The following is a 20286-nucleotide window of genomic DNA, read 5'->3' on the forward strand; positions in this document are numbered from 1 at the left end:
TATAAGCAAATCATTCAGAGACAAAAGTAGAAAAAAGCAGGTGATAGGAGAATTAAAGAATAGGGAAGGGTGAGAGGGTGAGGCAGGGATTACTGATTATAAATCATTTAGCATTATCTGACTTAAAATTATGTGCATGCATTATTTTTACAACAATAAATTAAAAATTATATAAGCAGATAAAATACCCAAATATGATGAACATAATTTGAGAGCACATCTATAAATGTTATTTCTTTTCTAAATGTAATATATTGATACTCTCCACAGACTTAAGAAAACAATTAAGTCAATCAGATATTTATAATATTAGCAACATTGTCAATACCAGTTAACAAGCACAAAACTCAATGTGACAGACACTGTAAAAGACAACTTAGTGAGTTTAAGATTAATTGCAGTTAATTGCAGTTGCTAACAATTTTATTGGAAAACCTATTTCTGTAGAAATTAGAATCTGGGGTCATGGGCATGTATAACTTGGCGAAGATACTAGATGCAACTTTCTGGTGGCATTTGTAGCCTGAATTACAAAATTCCGCTCCATTGATTGGGTATGTCTAAAAATGTGGATTAACGACCACATGGATTGTAGACATGAATCTGCTGCTTAGACTCTCATGATCTCCCTCACCCTGGCTGGGCTGCTCAGGTGGTTGGCGTGTCCTGCTGTGCACTGAAGGTTCCCGATCCATGTTTCTCTCTCTCTTCCTTCCTCTCTAAAATCAACAACAACAACAACAAAACATGCCCTTGGGTGAGGGTTAAAAAAAACTGTGACCCCTCAGTAAATTAAGAACATTTTGTTCTACCCAAAAGTGCAGCCCTGAAATTAAACAAGGGTTAGGGATGAAGCATTTGCGGAGAAAAGAAGAAAATCAGACTGGAAAGAAATATTAAGAACAGATGGCCATTGATATGGAGGAAGATTGCAACTTGATTGTTTTGTTCCTAATATACTGAGGAGTAAAGAAATTACTGTCGTGTCAGTGAGCAAGGAGATGCTAGGCCATCCCCCAGGAGGAAAAGAGTAAGAGTTCTGATAACAAATAGTTACTGGACATGGAGTTCCAATTCTGATCTAATGCTGGTTTTCTGAAATAGGAAATTAAGATATTATATAGAATTTATAAGTTATAAAGAACTACCTGATGATACTTTATGACATTCAAAGTATTTCCATTAACTGACAGATTTTGAAACATGTCTACATGGTTTTAGCAGAGATCAATTTGTTATAGGCATTATTGAAGTAGCGCAGAGGAAGGTGTACAATTACTGTGAGCAACTAGAATGTTTAGGCAGTTTATAGAAGAAAAGTACAAGGATATTAAAGTAATAGCTTTCAAATCGACTCCACATTACATATTTACTAACGGGAAAAAGATGACAACTTTGTAAATGCACAACTACATTTTATAAAAGTAAATTTTAAAGAATTAAAAAGATGTTATAAAATATTTGTTCAGCAATTAAAATTCTTCAATATTCTCATTAATAAGGTAGATGAATTCTGTGATATTGCTGTTCTTTACAATTTGAATATAACTTGTACAAGCAGGTTTCAGTAAAAGTCTACTTCATATTTATGTGTGTGACAAAGGTAACATGTGCTTGTTGTATGTAAATAAGTCAATGTACAGGGGTGTAAAAAAAGGCAAATATTTTCTTCTGCCCCATTCAATATCACCAGTCAGTAATCTTTTTTAAGATTTTAAAAACTGATTTTTAAAGAGATGAGGGAGAGGGAGAGAAACATCTATGTGAGAGCAAATATGGGTCGGCTGCCTCCTGCATGGCCTCTCCTGGTGATGGAACCGGCAACCTGGACATGTGCCCTGACCTGAAATCCAACCAGCAACTCTTCAGGGCACGATGCTGCCCAACCAACTGAACCACACCTGCCGGGGCAGTAATCTTAACACACCGAGTGTGTCCATTACTTCATATAAACATAGTGCAATTATATAGCATTGTTTCTTTTTTTTCTCAAAAGGGAGAAAATAGGGTGTGTGTTTTTTGTTTGCTTGTTTTTCATCCTCACCAGAGGATACGTTTTTTTAAATTGATTTTTAAAGGGAGGAAGGGAGAGAAACATCAATGTGAGAGAGAAAAATCGATGGGTTGCCTCCTGTGCACACCCCCACTGGGGATAGAACCTGCAGTCTAGGTATGTGCCCTGATGGAGAACTGAACCCAAAACCTTTTGGTGCATGGGACAACACTCCAATCAACTGAGCCACCTGGGCAGGGCACACTATGTGATTTTTTAAAACTTTAGCAATATTGTAGAAATCTCGATTATAATTTTAGATCACGTGAAGTCTCCGTAACATGGTTGTGTCATAATTTTTAGACCACTCCCCAATAGCTGGGCATTCATAGCATTTGTTTAATATGATAGTATTAAAATAAACTTCCCTTTATATATATCTCTCTACATATTGACTATTTTGTTCTGTATATTCATGAAAGTAGAATTTTAAAAATAATGCATAAAATTATTACTATTGAATACATAGCATGGTAAGAAAAAATTCCATTTCCTTTTATGCTTAAGCAAACAGAAAAGTTTGGAGAGTCTGCTATCTAATATATACATAAACAGCTCAGGAGGTTGGGTTATAATCATTGGTTAATGTATGATTAAGTACTAGACAATATTCAAACTCTGGGTTTACCATGGACATTGAATTAAAATGTGTGGAAGGTTCTTATTTCACAGGCATTTAAATGGATCAATTCTATTGCTTAATAGATTTTAACCTGGAAATTGATATTTTATAGATTACAGACTACCAGATTTTCAAAGAATATGTAGACCATTTAATTTGCAAATTTTCAATCTTATTGCTGTTTTTTTTTATGAAATAAGACTTTGACAAGATGAAACCAGAGATAACTATTTGGCTTCTAACTAACTAGCCTCATGGGGAAAGCTTAAGGAGTTGCTTGCATAAAACAATATGCACCCCTTCCTCCATATTATGACAATGAATCATCACTAGAATTAAACAGATATTTGAATTTTCTCTGATGTGCACCCCTTGGCTAGAGTAGTATCAGGCACATGATAGGGTCTCAATAAATAAGAAGTCAAAGACATTGACTTTTATTTATTTTTTAAATGATTTTATTGATTTTATAGAAAGAAGGGAGAGGGATAGAAACACCCATCGGCTGCCTCCTGCATACCCCCTACTGGGGATCGAGGCTGCAACCTGGGCATGTGCCCTGACAGGGAGCTGAACTGGTGACCTCTTGGTTCATGGGGTCGAGGCTCAACCACTGAGCAACACTGGCTGGGCAAAGACATGGGCTTTTAAACATTTATTTTAGCCCATCATTCCAACATTTAAATGAGCAGTAAGCATTTACTCTAAATAGTATGTATATAAAACCATTCAAACATATTGGAGGAGTAATTAAAGTCATGCCATACATATCAAGTGCATCCCATCATAAGTCAGTACTATTCTACTTTCCAGTTTTAGATTTCACAGGGCTAGGTTAGCAGCCTGATCCTGGGAGCATCTTTGCACCATGACATACCATATTACAGGTGTGTACTACAACTCAATTTACACAGAAAAAAAAAGGAACTGTTATGAGACTCAGAGGCGCATACATTCAATTGGTTTACGTTTAATAAAGATTACAATGGGATTCTTTAGGAAAAATGAAGACAGGTCTCTGGTGGGTTAGATATTAAACTGGAAGCAGACGTATTGCCTGTATTTCTTAAGGTCCTTTCTACCATTTTGATTCCAGGAAAAAAAATTTATTTTACAAATCTATTAATTTTTTTGCCAAATAGAGGTAAATAGAAGTTAATTTGACAAATAGAAGTGGATAGCCCTTAAAACTATGTAAAACTACTAAAAGGCAATTTTCAACTTTTATGTTTTTTGGGTTTTTTTGCACCCAGTGTCAAATTAAGGACATAGCAAATCTTTCAGAAACCCAATAAAACTTATGCAAATTAGGTCCATCTTTGATAACTGGTATTTTCTAAAAGTAGAAAATGAAAACGTTTCCATTTAAAAGCATTGATTAAGCTTATTTAAATATTACCTATGTAATTTTTGTAGAAAAGGACTACCTATATCTATGATGTAATTCTTACTAGACAGACTACATGCTTTTATATTAGGCATAAGAATGAATAATGCTACAAAGAGATATACCAGGGAAATAAAGCTCAATTAGTAAAATTCTGTTCATCTTTTGGAATTATGTTATTCACTCACAAAACAAAATGTGCTTTCAAAAACTTCTGAAACAAATTCTCTTTGAAATTTATTTCTAAAAGTCACAGAAACAAAACTTTAAAGGCGACATTTATACTAATACATGCATGAACAAAAAAAAAAACCAAACAAGCACGAATACAAAAATGAACATAGTAAAATTTAATGGGTACAGTATTCTGGATACAAGCAGAATACCACTAGGTAAGAATTATATTTACCTCAGAAGTCTATGACAGTATAGATTCAGATAAATCAAGGTTTAAGATAGCCACTTCACTATTCACATTTTAATCAGAGCTGACCAGATGCTAAAGCAATTTATTTTAGGATAAGACTTTCAATGAAATTATAGAACAAATCTTCCATTTAATGAAGGTGATATGTACTCATTTAAAAGCAGTTGGGGCAAGTCAAACCATGGAGAGCCCTTACAAAGACAGAGCACCAAATGGATTTCCTGTGGCTTTCATTTAGAGCCACTTTAAATTTATTTTGTTTAAATGTGTTTTCCATTAACATCCATATACAAATTCTTTCAGGCAAAAGTTTTAACATGGAACTTTCTGCTTAGAGATCTTGCCAACTGTTACTTACAATAGTTTTTAAGCAATAAATACTTCAGAACAATCCCAAGCCAATACTTAATTGGTTACAATTCTAAGATGCAGAACTATTTCTTCAAAGGTTTTTGGTCCCTGAAAATTCAGTAGGGCCAAATGCATTAACTGGAAGTAGCATTTGTTTAAAAATAAACCGTGTAACCCAAAAATGATAATGAATAAAATAACTATTTAGGCTCTCACACACAATCTTTCTAAAATTTCACCCTGTAAGAAATTATTACAATGTCCTTCAGGCTTGCTATATGCCCCATAGAATCAAAAGAAACCAACAAAGAATTTAACATTTCAACTGGCTAGGAACTATTTACTGTGAGCATAAAGTGAAATTCTGGAAGACATACTACTATACTTCAAGAAAACACTATTAACAGTTAAGCATGTGTTGAAGGCAGTTTATAAATGAAACATTACAAATCTTATGTTTATGCATACAACTTATAAAATAGAAAATGCTATTTTCCCAAATAGTATATCATCACACTAACACTATATAGTTAAGACTGAAAGCTTCTGTACACACATGTCCACTATACCTCGACAGCAGTATATGCGCCTCTTAGATATTCTCATTTGTTAACTGACATATGCCAATCATGGTTTCACAGATCTGTACGTTTGAGCAGGCTAAAGCAATTATTCTGCTTTATCTATTTAACTATGAGACAAAGTTAACCATATTTAGGGAACAAAAAGTTTTATAATCAAGTAAAGGAACACATTAAACCTCCACAACAGGATGAAAAATGCTTCTATGGGCATGATATAATCCTAGCAGAAAGATGGACTATGCCCCTAGATATGGTGTGTGTGGGAAAGGTTTGGAGCCTGGTAAGATACATTAAGATATATGGGGCCTAAATGATCATCAAATCTATAATAACTACTAGAAACTCAAATGTGAATTATTGGTATTTTTCCAGTGGAACGTCATCCAGTTTACAGCTTGGGACTACTCAAAACTGTTCTGCCACTATAGGTTTGCTCTCAGTGCAAATTAATATCCAAACAATAGGGAGCTGTCTGAATCACATGGAATTTTGAAAAATTAGAATGATTGCATATCTAACCTTATTTTTGTACCCTAAAAATAGTGCTATAAAACTCAATTATTTTCCCAGCTTCTTAGACTTTTTATCCTCATAGATAATTCAAATTAAACATGGTTGCCTGCAAATTCTTTACTAAAAGACATAAAAGCAAAGTACATTTTGGTTATGTTTTGCTGCTGGTCTCCTCATGAATGTGCTTTATCAATGAGAGCACTACTCTAGGCATTTATTGTGCTACTTTTAATATAACTGAACATGAGGAAAATTGGTAGTTCAAATTTTCACAAATGATTTTTTTTTGGTGGCAGGCTTATTTTAAAATTAAAAAAAAACAACCCCAAAATTCACATCAAATCTAAAATCGGATGGACACTTTGACAACCTGAACTAGGAACTTAAGAAATTTAGACATGGAAAGCTGTTTCTGAAAAATATAAAATCTAACTTTGCTCTTATTCACTTTGGCTTTTCTTTTATAAATGAAGATTTGTGGTAAAATAAGCTTAAAGATAACTCCTGCTGTTAACATAGGGCATCATTTGTCAGTGCCTTGTAATAGAAATATATTTTATAAGTATTTTAACTTGAATGCTTTCAAAGAATTTAAGTTTTTAAAGCTCTACTTCAAGTTTTCAGCTGTTTAGTTTTTAAAAAATATAATTTGGGTCTCTGATAACCTTAAATAGTGAGGTTCAGATAGGGATCATTTCTTAACATGGTTGACCTCTAACAGAACTGATTATTGCCTCACCCAAACAGTTATGCAGAATTCTGCCAGATCTCCACTGCAGAAATCTTGCCAGTATTTTTAGACAACTGTTTACTATCCATTTAAAAACTTTGTACCACCAGAGGCAAAGCACATAAAAGTGAAAGTAATCTTGTTTCTAGTCTACTTATCCTAACTAAACTCTTACAAAACTTTATGGAAAAATTAAGGTATAGAAAGTAATTTCCTTATTTTCTGATCTGTCAGCCAAAATATTACTAGTTTTCTGTAAAAACAGAAAGCTCAATAATAAAATGTCTACCTGTTTAAATTAAAAAGATAATCCTGAAGGAAAAAGTTTACAAACTCAAGATGATGCTTGAAATGAAAGCTATGGTTCAAAAATGTGTGTTTATGGTAAGAGACTAAAATCGTGTCACTGCAAAATTCCCTATGGCTTTTGGCACGGACATGAAAAGATTTTAGTCTTTTGGTCACCTGAAGCTGTTACTAAATACAACAATAAGCCTTTAAAAAGGGGGGAGAAAGACAGTGAGGAACTGAAGGATAGTTAAGGTAACTACATCATATACAAGTAAAGCGTAGTTTGAAGTAAACAGTCATTTTCTGCTAAGGATCTGAATATACAAGAACAGTTTACCACTATTACTTCCATTTTGAGGAGGACCCTCTAATCAGAAAGAATTCCTTTAAGTTACTGTGAGTGGTGTTGCCTGGCAGCAGCTTCAATTCCCTAGGCTAGTCTTCAATCCAAGTAATTAAGTACTCTCACAAGGAATAATCATACATGGCAATAGGGTAAAAAAGCAGGGCAGTTCTTCCATGCACAAACATTTCAAGAGAAAAACCTTCAATTTTAAAGATAACCATCAGGTTTAAGGTATTCTAGCACACTCTAAACCCTAAGTTTTGTTTTATACCATTGGTGACTAAAATTAACAGTAAGTTTTATGGTGAATTTTTTTTTGCCTGCAACTATATACACATTGAAAAACTATTCTTCATCACATGATTTTAAACGAAATAAATATAAAAAATGAACCATACAATCAATACATAACTTTAACACTCCACATTATTTATCTTGATCACAATGGTGGTAACCTCCTGGTCAACAATCTTGTGAGTTGAGGAGCTGATTCTCATTCTCATATCCATCAGGCAGATATGCTCTCCTCAGCTGGTCTGACTTAGGTATGGAGCCTCCATTCTTCACATGGCGAGACAGGAAAGCACGGACGGCCGGGTGATCAGCCTTCTCAAGTGGGATGTTGGCTTCCAGGCACATTTTCACAAAGTCCTGGATAACACTGACTTTCTCTGTTTGCGCAGTACTGTTGCACTGAAGGGATGCAGTTAGGGGCCTTTGCTTCTTTCTCACATTCTGCTCTTCAAATTCTGCCTTCCTCTTGGTATGAGTCTTTGACTTGAGGTGGTCACTAATGGCAGACTTGCGAACATGATTCAGAACCACATTGCAAGAAGTACAGAAGAGTTTTCCTCCATCTTCGTGCAGCTCACCTCCAAACTCAGTGACTCGATCCAGGGGAGTCACATACAAAGCAGTCTTAGACCGGTTTCGAGCAGGTGGTGCTGTCACTACAAATCTTTCCATTCTGACTTTGAATAAGGTTCTTCCAAGACAAGAGAAAAGATAAGTGTTATAACAACAGTTCACCTGGGAAGCAACTAATAGTAAAAGAAAAGTTTAAACAATTTTAAGATTAAAGATTTCAGATAATTTAAATTAAAAGACCGTGTGCCCATTAATAGTAACAACCACATTAATTCCTTGAATTTGACGAAATTCAAATAAATTAGAACTATGAGAAAAAGAACTGCACCTATCTCAGATGTCACTATCTTTGAGAAAAATCTAATCACAGGTCAATATTTAGGGTATTATATTAATTTCATCCAATCTAGATATGTATTCAAGTTTAACAGAGCTTCTTTTCCTTCACAGTTCCAGGGTAACACAACCATAGGGAATTGTAAACAAAGTTTGTTCAAACAGGTGGAAAAATAAACTGGCATAATTGTATATGAAGATAAATATAATTTCCATTACTGCTCAGAGAAAAAAAGTAAAACCCAAGAAAGCAGACTAAACATATCAGAAATATTAAATTTTAAAGCCAAAATAGAATTCAAAGTAAATAATTTTTAATGCATATATACCTCTACTAAGTTTTCCAAAAGGTGATGATCAAGATATATGCAAAGCACTTTTTCTAACACTTTTTTCCCTTTTTTCCATTAAAGACTAATACTTACATTTGCTAATATTTATTTCATTTGTTAACTAGTAAGTTAGAACAAAACCAAGAACTCATTAACTTAGTGCCTAGTATATGACAGATGCTCAATCACAATTTGTTGAATAAATAAATGATTTCTTCACTATTTTTTCAACTATTTAATTCAGAAGCAGAATAATTTCTAAATTTATCCTAATAACAGACATTTATGATTATTGCCAAAACCATGGACACTGAAAACTTGAGATACTGAACAAACGTTATTGGTGGCTACCATTTGTTCCCTGGGGCCATGCCTTTGAGTTAAGCTCTTACATCAACCTAGATATAAGAAATTAAAATGAATTTGATATAATTCAAGAAGGAATTCTGTTCTATATAAATATCGTAGAGATAAATTAAGTGTGCTCTGAAGAACTATGCTTTATAAGTGTAATCAGAAATAGTGGTGTTAATCCACACTAGAGAATTCATAGCTGAATAATATAAAATCTCTCCCAAAAGAACTTTAAATTGCCAATGTATTAGACACCTACGGACATAAACTCAGAGGACTTAATGTTTCACAGAAATTCTGGAAAGTATTTTAAAATTTTGGTTCTAACAGGTTTAATTTTTTCTATTAAAAATCTGTTTAATGTATGGCTTTCATGTGACAAATACTGTGTTTGGCTACAGATTTTCAATGGCAGGTAACGCAGATCATTCCTGCCTAATAAATAGTGAATTACCACTACACGTCTGAACTTTAAGTTAATGATTTGTACTTTATACGTCTATGGCAAATCAGTCCCAATTACTAATGGCTCTAAACTAGTTATAAAAACATTAAATATCTGTGCCCAGTAATGCCTAAATCTTTCTATGTGAAAAGTCTTCAGTCTTTAAATAGTTGAATTTCAAACTTGAAAAAAATTCATGTTCCTTTCTCTCTGAAGCAAAAAATACTCAATTACTTGGGAGATAATATGAAAGGCCTATACATTCCAATGTCTTGTAACTTTCAAAAGTCTGCTTGTGCTACTGCAGAGGCAAATATCTACCCAGTAGAGGATGCTCGAGTTTACACATCCTAAGAACAAAAGTGTTTTCAACAGAAGGTAAAGATATTTTAATGCGGAAGTTAAAAACAGCAGGAACTACCCAACAAAAGAGAAGCGGCAAATCACTTACTAGAGCAAAATAAAAGTAGTTTTCAAGTTTAAATGTTTACCGGATTAGTTTCCAGTTTTTTTCGTCTTGATACTTAGTAGTAAAGGGCCCCCAGCGCAAAACCAGAGACGCATGAAATCCTGGCACTTTCCGTTTGTTCAAACCCGAGACGCTTTCAAATCAGTTTTTCAACAAGTGGTGGTGGGGAAATAGTTTCTGGGCTTGCACCCTGTTTTCCCTGAGGTGCTGGGAAGTCATGCCTTTACTGTAAAACACGAAAACAAATGGAAAAAATGGGGGGAGGGAGAAAAAGAAGGGTGTATGAAAATGTGAACATCAACTGCCACCATGCAGGCGGCTTTAAAACCTCTCCCTTTAGGAAACTCTACACCTCGATTCTGGAGCCCAACGTTTTCCCCCAACACTCCTCAACCCACTCCCTTCACAGCCGTCTGTCCCGTTTTGCACCTCGTCGCCCGCCCCAGGCCCCAGGGTTCCGGAGATGGAGGGAAAGGCGGGGCGCGGGACGTCCTCGCAGTCTAGACTCCCTCCTCCGGCGCCAGCCCCTGCACGCCGGCGCCCTAGCGCCCCTGCCCCGCTAGTTGTGCAGGGCCGAGTCCCAGCAGCCGGCCGTGGGCCCGGAAACTCGACGGCCGACTCGGGAGCAGTCTCGGGGGAGGAGGCGGTAGGCGCCTGACGGGGCGGCCGCAGTCAGGCTTCCCGTCTCCTCCCTTTTCCTCCCGCCGACAACGACGCCCCGGCTCCGCCCCCGGCTCCCGCTTCGGGAAGGCAGGCCCCGGGCCCACAGCCTGCACCAACGGCCGGGCCCACCCTCGGCCTCCCTAGCTTCTCGTTACCGTAGGATCCGGGTGGCCTCTAGGGGAAGTGGACGAGACCCGGCCAGAGAGGAAAGAAGGAGGGAAAGAAAAAAAGAGCAACGGGGTGAGGGAGGAGGAGGACGCGTCGTCGCTGCCGCCGCCGCCGCCGCCGTTGCCCGGTCGAGCCCCGCGGCGGCCGCCGTGTCCCCCACCGCGCCCCGTCCTCCTGCGCCGCCTATGGCAAAGCTCGTAGGCGGTCCCCAGCAACCGCCGAGCAGCAGTGACCAATTGACAGCGGGTCTATCGAACCGACGGCCCACTTGGCCAATGGTAGTGGAAAGGCGGGCATGTAAATGATTGGCGACTAGATTTCTCCAATAAAAACTGGGGGCGTGGGTGGGCGGAGCCGGAAGTAGAGCCCCAGACGAGAGGCCTCAGTGGGCCTGGGGCGGAGAGAAGGGGGAGGGAACTAGAGGAGGAGGAGGAGGTTAGCCCAGGCTGCTACAGCGGCGGCGGCGGCGTAGGGGCTGGTACGCGCTGGGCGGCGAGAGCCTCATGGCGGAAGAAGAGAGCGACCAAGAGGCCGAACGCCTCGGAGAAGAGCTCGTGGCCATTGTGGAGTCCCCTCCAGGCCCTGCGGGGCTTAGAGTTGCGGGCGACGGCAACGACGGCACTGGCGGCAGCAGCTGCGGTGGCGGCGTCGTCGGGATCAGCAGTCGGGATTACTGCCGACGCTTCTGTCAGGTGAGGCGTCTGTCGGCCGCTCGGACTTGTCACCCGGGTTCTGGGCCTCCCTGCGTCTCCAGGCCTTCTAGTCCTCGAATCAGGGCTCTGTCCGGTGTTTCCTCCGCCAGCCCAACAAGGAGAGCGAGGGTGAAGCTCCCCCCTCCACCTATCCGGCTTGGGTGGGGGGCGGGGAGCGGGACGGGGGTGACCCGCGGGTTTAGGGTTGCTGAGAAAGTGAGAGTTTGTCGGGGGCAGGGGGGCTGGAGAGGAGGGTCAGCTGGCAGGAAGGCTCTGTAGTACTGACATGCCTCCCCTTCCCCAGACAGACCCCTTTCTGCCCGAGGGTCCCGCCTTCTTGTGCTTCCTACCCAGTTCCTTCTCACTTCATTTGGAATCTCTGGCAACATTTCCTGCCTCCCCTTCTCCGCCCCTTGTCCCCCGTAGTCTCCCCTTTTTCGGAGATCGGAGGCATGCCTTGTCTCTACCGCTCCCCCGCCTGTCATCGCCACCCCTCCCCCTTTGCTAGGGTCTCCTGTCATCCCTTCGCGAGACCCCACTGGGCCAATTCTGTTGGTTTAGGCGCTGACCCACAGTGATTTAGTTACTTCTCTGGAGGTGGGGTTAAGACAGTGTGATTGTCATCTTTACTTTTCTTACCCCCTTTCCTCGACCGAACAGTGACAGCAAATTATTTACTTGGTCGACTGTCACTACGATTTGATTTACTTTAAGGCTTTTGACCATAATTAAATATTATAGCACCAAAGTACTTGTCTCGGGGTAAAAGTTGTGTAATTTACATTCACATCTACATATATTTATAAACATTTTGTTCTCATTCATAACGGTCTTGTTTTGCAAACTGTTTTGGAAGAAAGTTTTACTCTTTTTCTCACCCCGCTTTTTAAAAATTTGTTTATTATCTTTGATGTATAGAGTTCAAATCATGTCTGTACCACTTCCTAGTTGTTACCTTGGACAAGTTACTTAACTCGCCGTCCCTAGTTTCTTCTTCTGTCAAGTAGGGATAGTAATTAAATTAGAGAATATATAAAGGGTTTTGACCCTTTCAGTTTTAATTCAGTTAGTTATTTCACTAAAGTTAACAGGAAGTAAGCATCATCTTTGCTGAAATTTGATTTTTATGCCTTTCCAAGCATTGGAAGGAAAAGGATGGAGTTGAAAATTTCAGGTAAGTTTTTAAATACTTTAAATTGTCTTTTGTTTTTTATTTCATTCCTTCTCACCATAAATAAGTTGGCTTGAAGGTGGAAATTGTCTTGGTATAAAGGGTGTGTGTTTTTTCTTTAGCATTGCTCTCTAGTGACTTTCTTGAAAATGTATTTTTTGCTTATTTATTTTGATATTGGCATTCACTGGATTTAGAGGTTCAGTGTCTTTACAATACTTGTTTTCTAACTATGTTTTCCATCTAGAAACCATGTTATTGGTAGCTTTGTATCTATAGGAATTTTAAACTTCTGAAAATTAGGTTATAATTGATCTTTTTAATTTATTCATAGGCCGAAAGTCTTTTTGTTTTATTTTTTCCTTTGGTTTGCTTTTGATATCATTAATGAGCAAGTTGGTTTTGGTTACCTTTAGTTTTAATTTACTTAATCATATAACCCTTAATTGCTGAAATGGCATTGAAATTTTATTTGAGGGCCAGAACATTTTTGGAGAACCTTTAACTACTCTTACTCTATTTCTTGAAATCAGTTTTAAGAACAGATAAATAAATTTAGCCTTTGAAATAGGCTAAATAGTGTCTGAACAGTGACAGTAAATTATTTTATGAAGTTAGCTATTTTAAAAAAACTCCACTACCACCTAAATATACAAGGAAATAAAACTAAACTGGAAGAACTTAACAAACTTTTATTTTTACATTGCTAAATTATGAGTTAAGTTATACTAACATACTTTTATGCTACCAACTTCTGTGTGAAACCTCATTACATATTTTATAATACTCTAGGTTAGCAATAGATCTGTTCTTAGGGATCCTGTTCTGATTCCACTCTACAGGTGAGCTTTGTGAAGTTCTTTATTGTATTAAAAGTTTTAGAATAAAAGATTACCTGTATTGTTGAATTTTATGCATTGATTAATAAATTCTCACAATATAGTTCTATTTGACAGTAAGGGAAGAAGTGGATTATGTAATCTAATTCCCAAATATTTTTTTTTCTTCTTTTTAACATTTGGTTTCCTAATATTTACTAAGGGTAAGGTAATATTAAGTAACTTGCACTCATTAGTAAATGACTTAATTGTGAGTAATCCATAAAACGGATAATAGGCACTTGGGTGGGTGACAGTTAATGAAATATATGGCTTATACGCACAGTCTTGTGCACTGAAAAGAAAGGCTCCAATTTATCTTCCTCCTTTTAGAAAGAAATCTGAATAAAAATTTCTTGGCTGCTGGTTGTTTGGGTGAAGGGAGAAAGGAAGGAAGGCTTCAAGAGAGGTTCTTGTGTCTTTCACCACAAGGGAAAATAAAACAGAAGACAATAGATAATATAAGTGATAAATTATGCATCCATTCAATGCATTTGAGGGTATACTTCCCTATTTGAGAAACAATACCAGATTTTACAATTTCAAACTAAGGGAATAATCCCTTAGGCTTGAGCTGATTTTTGTGATGATGGATTTGGGAGATTTTAAGTGTTGATTTCCAGATAGTTACATGGTGTAATGTCCACTAACTGCCCCTATCACATCCTCCCTTGATTCTTATTAGTATACTCTCAACAAATGCTTAAATAGAATTGGCTCTTAACTGACATTTAATTTACTTTGAGGATGAAAGGAAGGGGAAATTAATTTTTATTGAGGGCCTACTAATACTCACTCTTAAGGCCTTCAGATAGGCTCTGTTATGCAGGTTTTATAGTTGAAATTAAGGCCTGAACAAGTTCACTGGTCTTCAGTTCTGGTAGGTGGACCAACTGGGATTTGAACCCAGACTTCAATTTCTACTGAAAGGCAGATTAAAATTACAAATAAATTCTCAAATAATTATAAAGTGAATTGTTTATGGCAAGTTGTGCAAAGGAGAAAAATAGTTACTGGATGTACTCAGGGAATCATGGATGAAAAAATTTAAAAGTACTCTTTCATTAGGCCATAGTGTTCAAAATATTTCAAGAAACAGTCTGATTATTATTTCTCTGATTGTTAGTTGCTGTGAACATTTCCCCTATTCTTGAAGACTGTAATAATTAAACTTATTTTTTTGCTAGATATATTGAAATGTTTTGATTATAAATTGATTGTAAACTAAGCAAGTTAAGGTACTTTCGTTTCAGTTCAGTGCTAGAATGACTACAGTGAATGATAAGTATTTCTGGAAACACTTTGATATGTTGATTAAAAGACTTAAACATTGTTTCATACTAAAATGGGGTTAATAGTCATCCCCTGTGGATGTCATGAGTATAAAATGAGAGAATGACCATGAAGTGTTCAGTACTATACCTAGCATGCAGATAGGCTTAAATAGACAGAGGCTGTTAATATTTCTCATGTGAAATCCTTTGAAGGTTTAAGAGGGACTTTTAGAGATAATCTAATCTGTAGGTCACTTATTGTTTGTATCCCACAATAAACATTAGAGGATATTTAGAAATGTTACAATTCTAAAGTTCTGTTATTTAACCAGAAAAGTTAAATGCTTTTGATAAAGCACTAAATGATTTGCAATAGCAGCTACATTTTCTCAGAGATTATGTTTCCTGTAGGGGACATTTGGCAGTGTCTGGAGATATTTTTGATTGTCCTAATTGAGATAGCTTGCTACTGGCATCTAGTGGGTAGAAGACAGGGATGTTGTTGAACATACAGTTGAACCTTGGTTCTTATATGTCTCCCAACTAGAACAGTTCAGGTCTTGACCAAGTTCACAGAAAAAAATGTCTTGGTTGTTGAACAAAACTTTGGTTCTCGACCTGACAACCCTTTCATTCTACCTGTATGATCAGTCAGGCGTCTCTCAGGTGACAGACAAAAGAGAGAATGCACGAGTATGAGTCAGCTTACTGCTAAACCTCGTTTTGTTAACATCTAAGGAAATTGTGCTGTGAATATTTTTGTGGTTTTTTGCTTTTGTTGATGCTTATTATTATTAAATATAAGCCACCACTGACTGGTCCTAAGAAGGTTAGGGATAGCAACAAAGTGAAAAGGAAAGTTGTAAGGACAACGATAGAGCTTAAAAAAGAAATAATTATAAAGTATGATAGGGGTGTTCGTTTGTCTGATCTGGCCACGGAGTATGGCTTTGCGAAATAGATTATTAGCACAATTTTAAAACATAAAGGGGCCCATCAAGAGTGCTGATGTTGCTAATGTGTGAAAGTGCTCATGAAACAACCATCACAGGCACTTGAGAAAGGTTAAAACAGAATAATTTGGAGGTCTGGAATGGGTTAATTTAATTTACATTATTTCTAACGAGAAAAAAGGATTTGGTTTTCGAACAAATCGCTTCTTGAACAGCCTTCTGGAACAAATTAAGTTCATTTAAAACAATTCTTGCTATTAATTGGAATTATTTTAAATTTATTTTTAATTTTTATAAATGTTTTATGTATGCTTAGTTTAAAAAGTCCTATAAGACTTAATGTATTAGGAACTGCATTTTGCTGCTAGTAGAGACCTGTTTTAAGTAGCTTAAACATGACTTTTTACTCAGTGAAAAGTCTTGAATAGATAGTATGGGGATTTTATGGTGGCTTTATCCTCATTGTACCATCTTTTACTCTTTCTTTCTTATCAGTCATCCTTGTCTTCTTATCTCAAGTTTGTCTCATGATCCAGAACAGTTGCTGGAGTTCCAGCCATCACATCTGCGTTCCAAGTAGCACATCAGGGCTTTTTGGGGGGTAAGCCAAAAACATCTTGTTCTAAATCTTAGTAGCTATCCCTATCTGCGAGGAATTTTTTGTATTTTTTCCCCTGATAAAAACGTCTATGATTCTGTTAGTAAGGAAGGAAGGAAGAAAACAAGAATGGATATTGTAGAGACAAACAGTTCCCCCTCCCCACAGCTTATAGTAAAAAATAGCAGTTCATACACTGTTCCATTCCTTTCCCACATATTCCCCAGAGGCAATTAATTGCAGCTACTTAGCTCTTATGATATTTACCTCTGTGGTTATAAATAATTTTTTTCCTAGTTGTAGATATGATCAGTTAGTCTAGTTGATGGAGGAGGTGAAGACTGCTTTACCACCCGTCAGTATGTACACTTTGGTTTTACCCCGTGTTCTCTATATTCCCTTTCCTTCCCTCCAACCCCTTCTTTTTCTGCCCCATTATGAGTTCAGCTTCCCCAGAGAATAGTTTCCATTGATCTAATAGGGAAGGGGATCTGGAAGAGATGTTCAACTGACCTTTCTGTTTTTGACTCTACTTTTACCTCCACTTTTAGAAGTCTGCTGTTTCAGATTTCTGAAATTTTTCTGGAGTTCAGCACAAATCAGCTTGTTCCTGAACTCCCTCCCTCCTTTCTTAAATAATAGCTACCTAAATGTTGTCTGTCATCTCTCCTTTTTCATTGTTTTCCTCCTTAATGGGTTTAGATCTTTTAAAACAAAAATAATTTTTACTGTTATTTTATTGGAGTTTTTGAGTAGGAGCAGAAGTAAGTGTGTGTTCAATCTGCCACAATTAACTAGAAGTCTCAAATTAGTGTTTTAGCTCAATAAAGAATGGTACATATGAAAGATAATGAAAAGTATTGAAATTAACTTATAGTGATTTATTTACTTTTGAAAAAAGAGCATCCTACTTCCTGATTTACTCTGTAATGAATATTTTGAGCTAGAAATAATTTCATTACATGAGTATATGTGTTCCTTTTGTTGAAATTATTTTTATTACTAGATTACAAGTTAAAATTTTATTTTTGTAAATTGTTTTCAGAATTTGATACATTCGGTATATTTCCAGTGTTCGTGAAAGGGTAAATTCTATGGAAAGACATTTACTTATTTGTTATAATTAGGAAAAACAAAACAAAATGAACCTTAGATCTTGATGGCTATATTTGGGGAGCTAAATGCTTTCTTGTTGCTTAATGATTTTTTAGGTTGACTTTCAGAACTGAATTACACTAATTTTTTACAGTGATATTATTTGTAATAGCAAATTATTGCAAATAACCTCAATAACCAAAGTTAGGGGAGTTGTTACATATAATGGAATCCTGTATTCTCCTCCTAACGATTGTGTTTATAAAGAATATTCATTCATATGGGAACCTGTTTGTGGTGTAACTACTGAAAAGACACAGGAGACAGGTAATTTCACTTTTGTAAATAAAATAGTCTGAAAAGATACATACCAAACTGTTAACAATGGATAACTTCTTAGTGATCTGTTTATAGCTGAATTTTATTTTTGTCTTTATACTTATTTTTTGTATTTTCTTGATTAAAGCCACGGCCTTTATAATCAGAGGAAAAATAAAGTACAATCAGAAATACATTTTATTTTTTTCTCTCTATCTCAGAGATTGCGTATTTTCTGTTAATAAATGTGAGAGTATTTTGAGTATGATGAAATTTTAACTACACCGTTTCTTAAAAATATTTGAAATACGTTTTGGTTACATGAACTACAGAAGGTTATTTTTAGGTTAACCAATGAGATCCTAAACTTAAGTAACTTATTTTTAAACAGTTTTGCATTAGCTATATGTCCATTATTGCTTTCTAATTACCACCCTTACATTGGCTGAAAAAAAATTTTGTGCAGTTTTAATTTTGTAGATGAAATAGGAGGCGAAAATATTTTTAAATGAAGTTCACTGCTTTTAAATTTCTTAATGATACTATCATTTTGCAGTTCTGCCAAACAGAAGTCAGTCACTAGTTGTACTATTGCTTGCCCTAAATCTTTTTCCCTGCCAAAATATGGTAAACCTTAACAATTACAAACAGAAGCAAAGAAGAGAAATTTAAATTAAGTTTTAGAAAGCTTTGGTAAAATATGTATCTGATGAGATATTTGAAAAGATAAAATATGATCAGTAAAATATAGTCAATTGATATGCCATTTAAAATGTATATTAATATATAATGGTAAGGATATTAGGTCATTTAAAATCTAAAGTAATTTATTTAACTAAATATTAATTTTAGTTATGTTGTAAATCAATTACAGTAGTCTAAATTGGAGAGTATTTTTAAGTTTTGTAATTTCTAGTAAATCTAAGATAATCTTTAGTTTTCATGTAATATATATTACATTGATTTCTTGGCTCCCTGTTTCTTTGACAGATCAGTAGTATACTCTGTTTAGAATGGATCTGCTCTCTAGGATGAGACCCAATCATTGTCATATGCTTAGAGCCATGGTGGAACACTGGTGGCAACTAAATATCAGAGGAGGTCAATCTGTATAATGTGTTCCGTAGGACCCTAAAGTCCATTGCATTAACACTCTGTACCAGACACTCAGTACTCTCAACTCCAAAGCAGTGGTGAATATGCAAATTGCTGAAAGACTCATCTAAACAGTAAGAAAAGGTGTCGTTGAATGTTAGGGTTGAAGCTTTTTGGTTTTATAAGGCATTGGGCATGTAGTTGTAAGCAAACAGGCATTGTTCTTGTTTTCGTATACAGTTATAACTTTGATAAGTTCTATAAAGAAAAGGTGTACAATGGAGTAGTCCCCCCCGCCCCCTTACCCATGGGGGATACATTCCAAGACCCCCAGTGGATGCCTGAAACCATGAATGGTACCAAACCCTATATATACTGTGTTTTTTTCCCTTTATATATGTACCTCTGATAAAGTTTAATTTATAAATTAGGCACAGTAAGAGATTCACAACAATAATAATGAAATAGAACAATTATAACCGTATAATATAATAAAAATTATGTGGTCTTTCTCTCAAAATATTCTTATTGTACTGTCCTCACCCTTCTTGTGATGATGTGAGATGATACAATGCCTTTGTGATGAGATGAAGTAAGGTAGATACACTGCACAAAGGGATGGTCCGGGTACCGGTGGGAAGGCCCGGGACTGTGCAAGATTTCATCATGCTACTTAGAATGGTGTGCAATTTAAAACTTATGAATTGTTTATTTCTGGAATTTTCCATTTAATATTTTTGGACCACAGTTGACTGTGAGTAACTGAAACTCTGGAAAATGAGACTGTGGATAAGGGAGTCTGGGCACTACTGTAATGTACAATGGAGGCCAATAAAAGACTTGTCTATTTTTGGATTCTTGGGCAAGTTGAACTCTGCTAAGATTCTTTGGTTTAGTTTGAACATGTCGAATTTAAGGTAACTTTCCTTATCCAAGGAGAGATCTTAAAGCTGGGTCTGCAGAATTCAGAGCTTAGAAGTGAGGCTTGTCATCAAAGCTGTGTGGATGCTATTTCAAACCATGTGTGTGAATGAGCTCACATACAGAGAGATAATACAGAGTGGGAAAAGAATACCTAGAAGTGAAGCTTCAGGAACTCCACATTTAAATGGCCTTGTAGGAAAAGTTGAATCTTCAAATGAAATCTGAGAAGGATTAAAGAGGTTGGAGAGCCCAGCTGGCGTGGCTCAGAGGTTGAGCATTGACCTAGGATCCAGGAGATCGAGGTTTGATTCCTGGTCAAGGCACATGCCTGGGTTTGGGGCTGGATCCTC

General features: G+C 36.6%; 2 protein-coding genes across 4 annotated transcripts in view; one reads left to right on the forward strand and one right to left on the reverse strand.

Moving 5' to 3' along the window:
• Positions 1-4274: 4274 nt before the first annotated feature.
• On the reverse strand, positions 4275-11053 carry CGGBP1 (CGG triplet repeat binding protein 1). Of its 2 annotated transcripts, none has more exons than XM_016196539.2 (3): positions 10926-11053; positions 10090-10333; positions 4275-8289 (listed from the first exon to the last, which is right to left on the reverse strand). In XM_016196539.2, the coding sequence occupies exon 3, from the start codon at positions 8268-8270 to the stop codon at positions 7767-7769; it is 504 nt and encodes a 167-aa protein (XP_016052025.1). In that variant the 5' UTR covers positions 8271-8289; positions 10090-10333; positions 10926-11053; the 3' UTR covers positions 4275-7766. The 2 variants fall into 2 exon arrangements, with proteins under 2 accessions (XP_016052025.1, XP_016052024.1); XM_016196538.2 differs by having other exon boundaries at positions 10130-10333; positions 10926-11048.
• Positions 11054-11429: 376 nt separating this feature from the next.
• ZNF654 (zinc finger protein 654) overlaps positions 11430-20286 on the forward strand; it is a 79245-nt gene continuing 70388 nt past the window's right edge. For both annotated transcript variants that reach the window (XM_016196541.2, XM_016196540.2), the window contains exon 1: positions 11430-11630. In XM_016196541.2, the coding sequence (XP_016052027.1) occupies positions 11442-11630 (189 nt within the window). In that variant the 5' untranslated portion in view covers positions 11430-11441. The remainder of the gene's footprint in view (positions 11631-20286) is intronic.

This window comes from Miniopterus natalensis, chromosome 6 (genome assembly GCF_054644295.1).
Source record: "Miniopterus natalensis isolate mMinNat1 chromosome 6, mMinNat1.hap1, whole genome shotgun sequence".
Lineage (NCBI taxonomy): Eukaryota > Metazoa > Chordata > Mammalia > Chiroptera > Miniopteridae > Miniopterus > Miniopterus natalensis.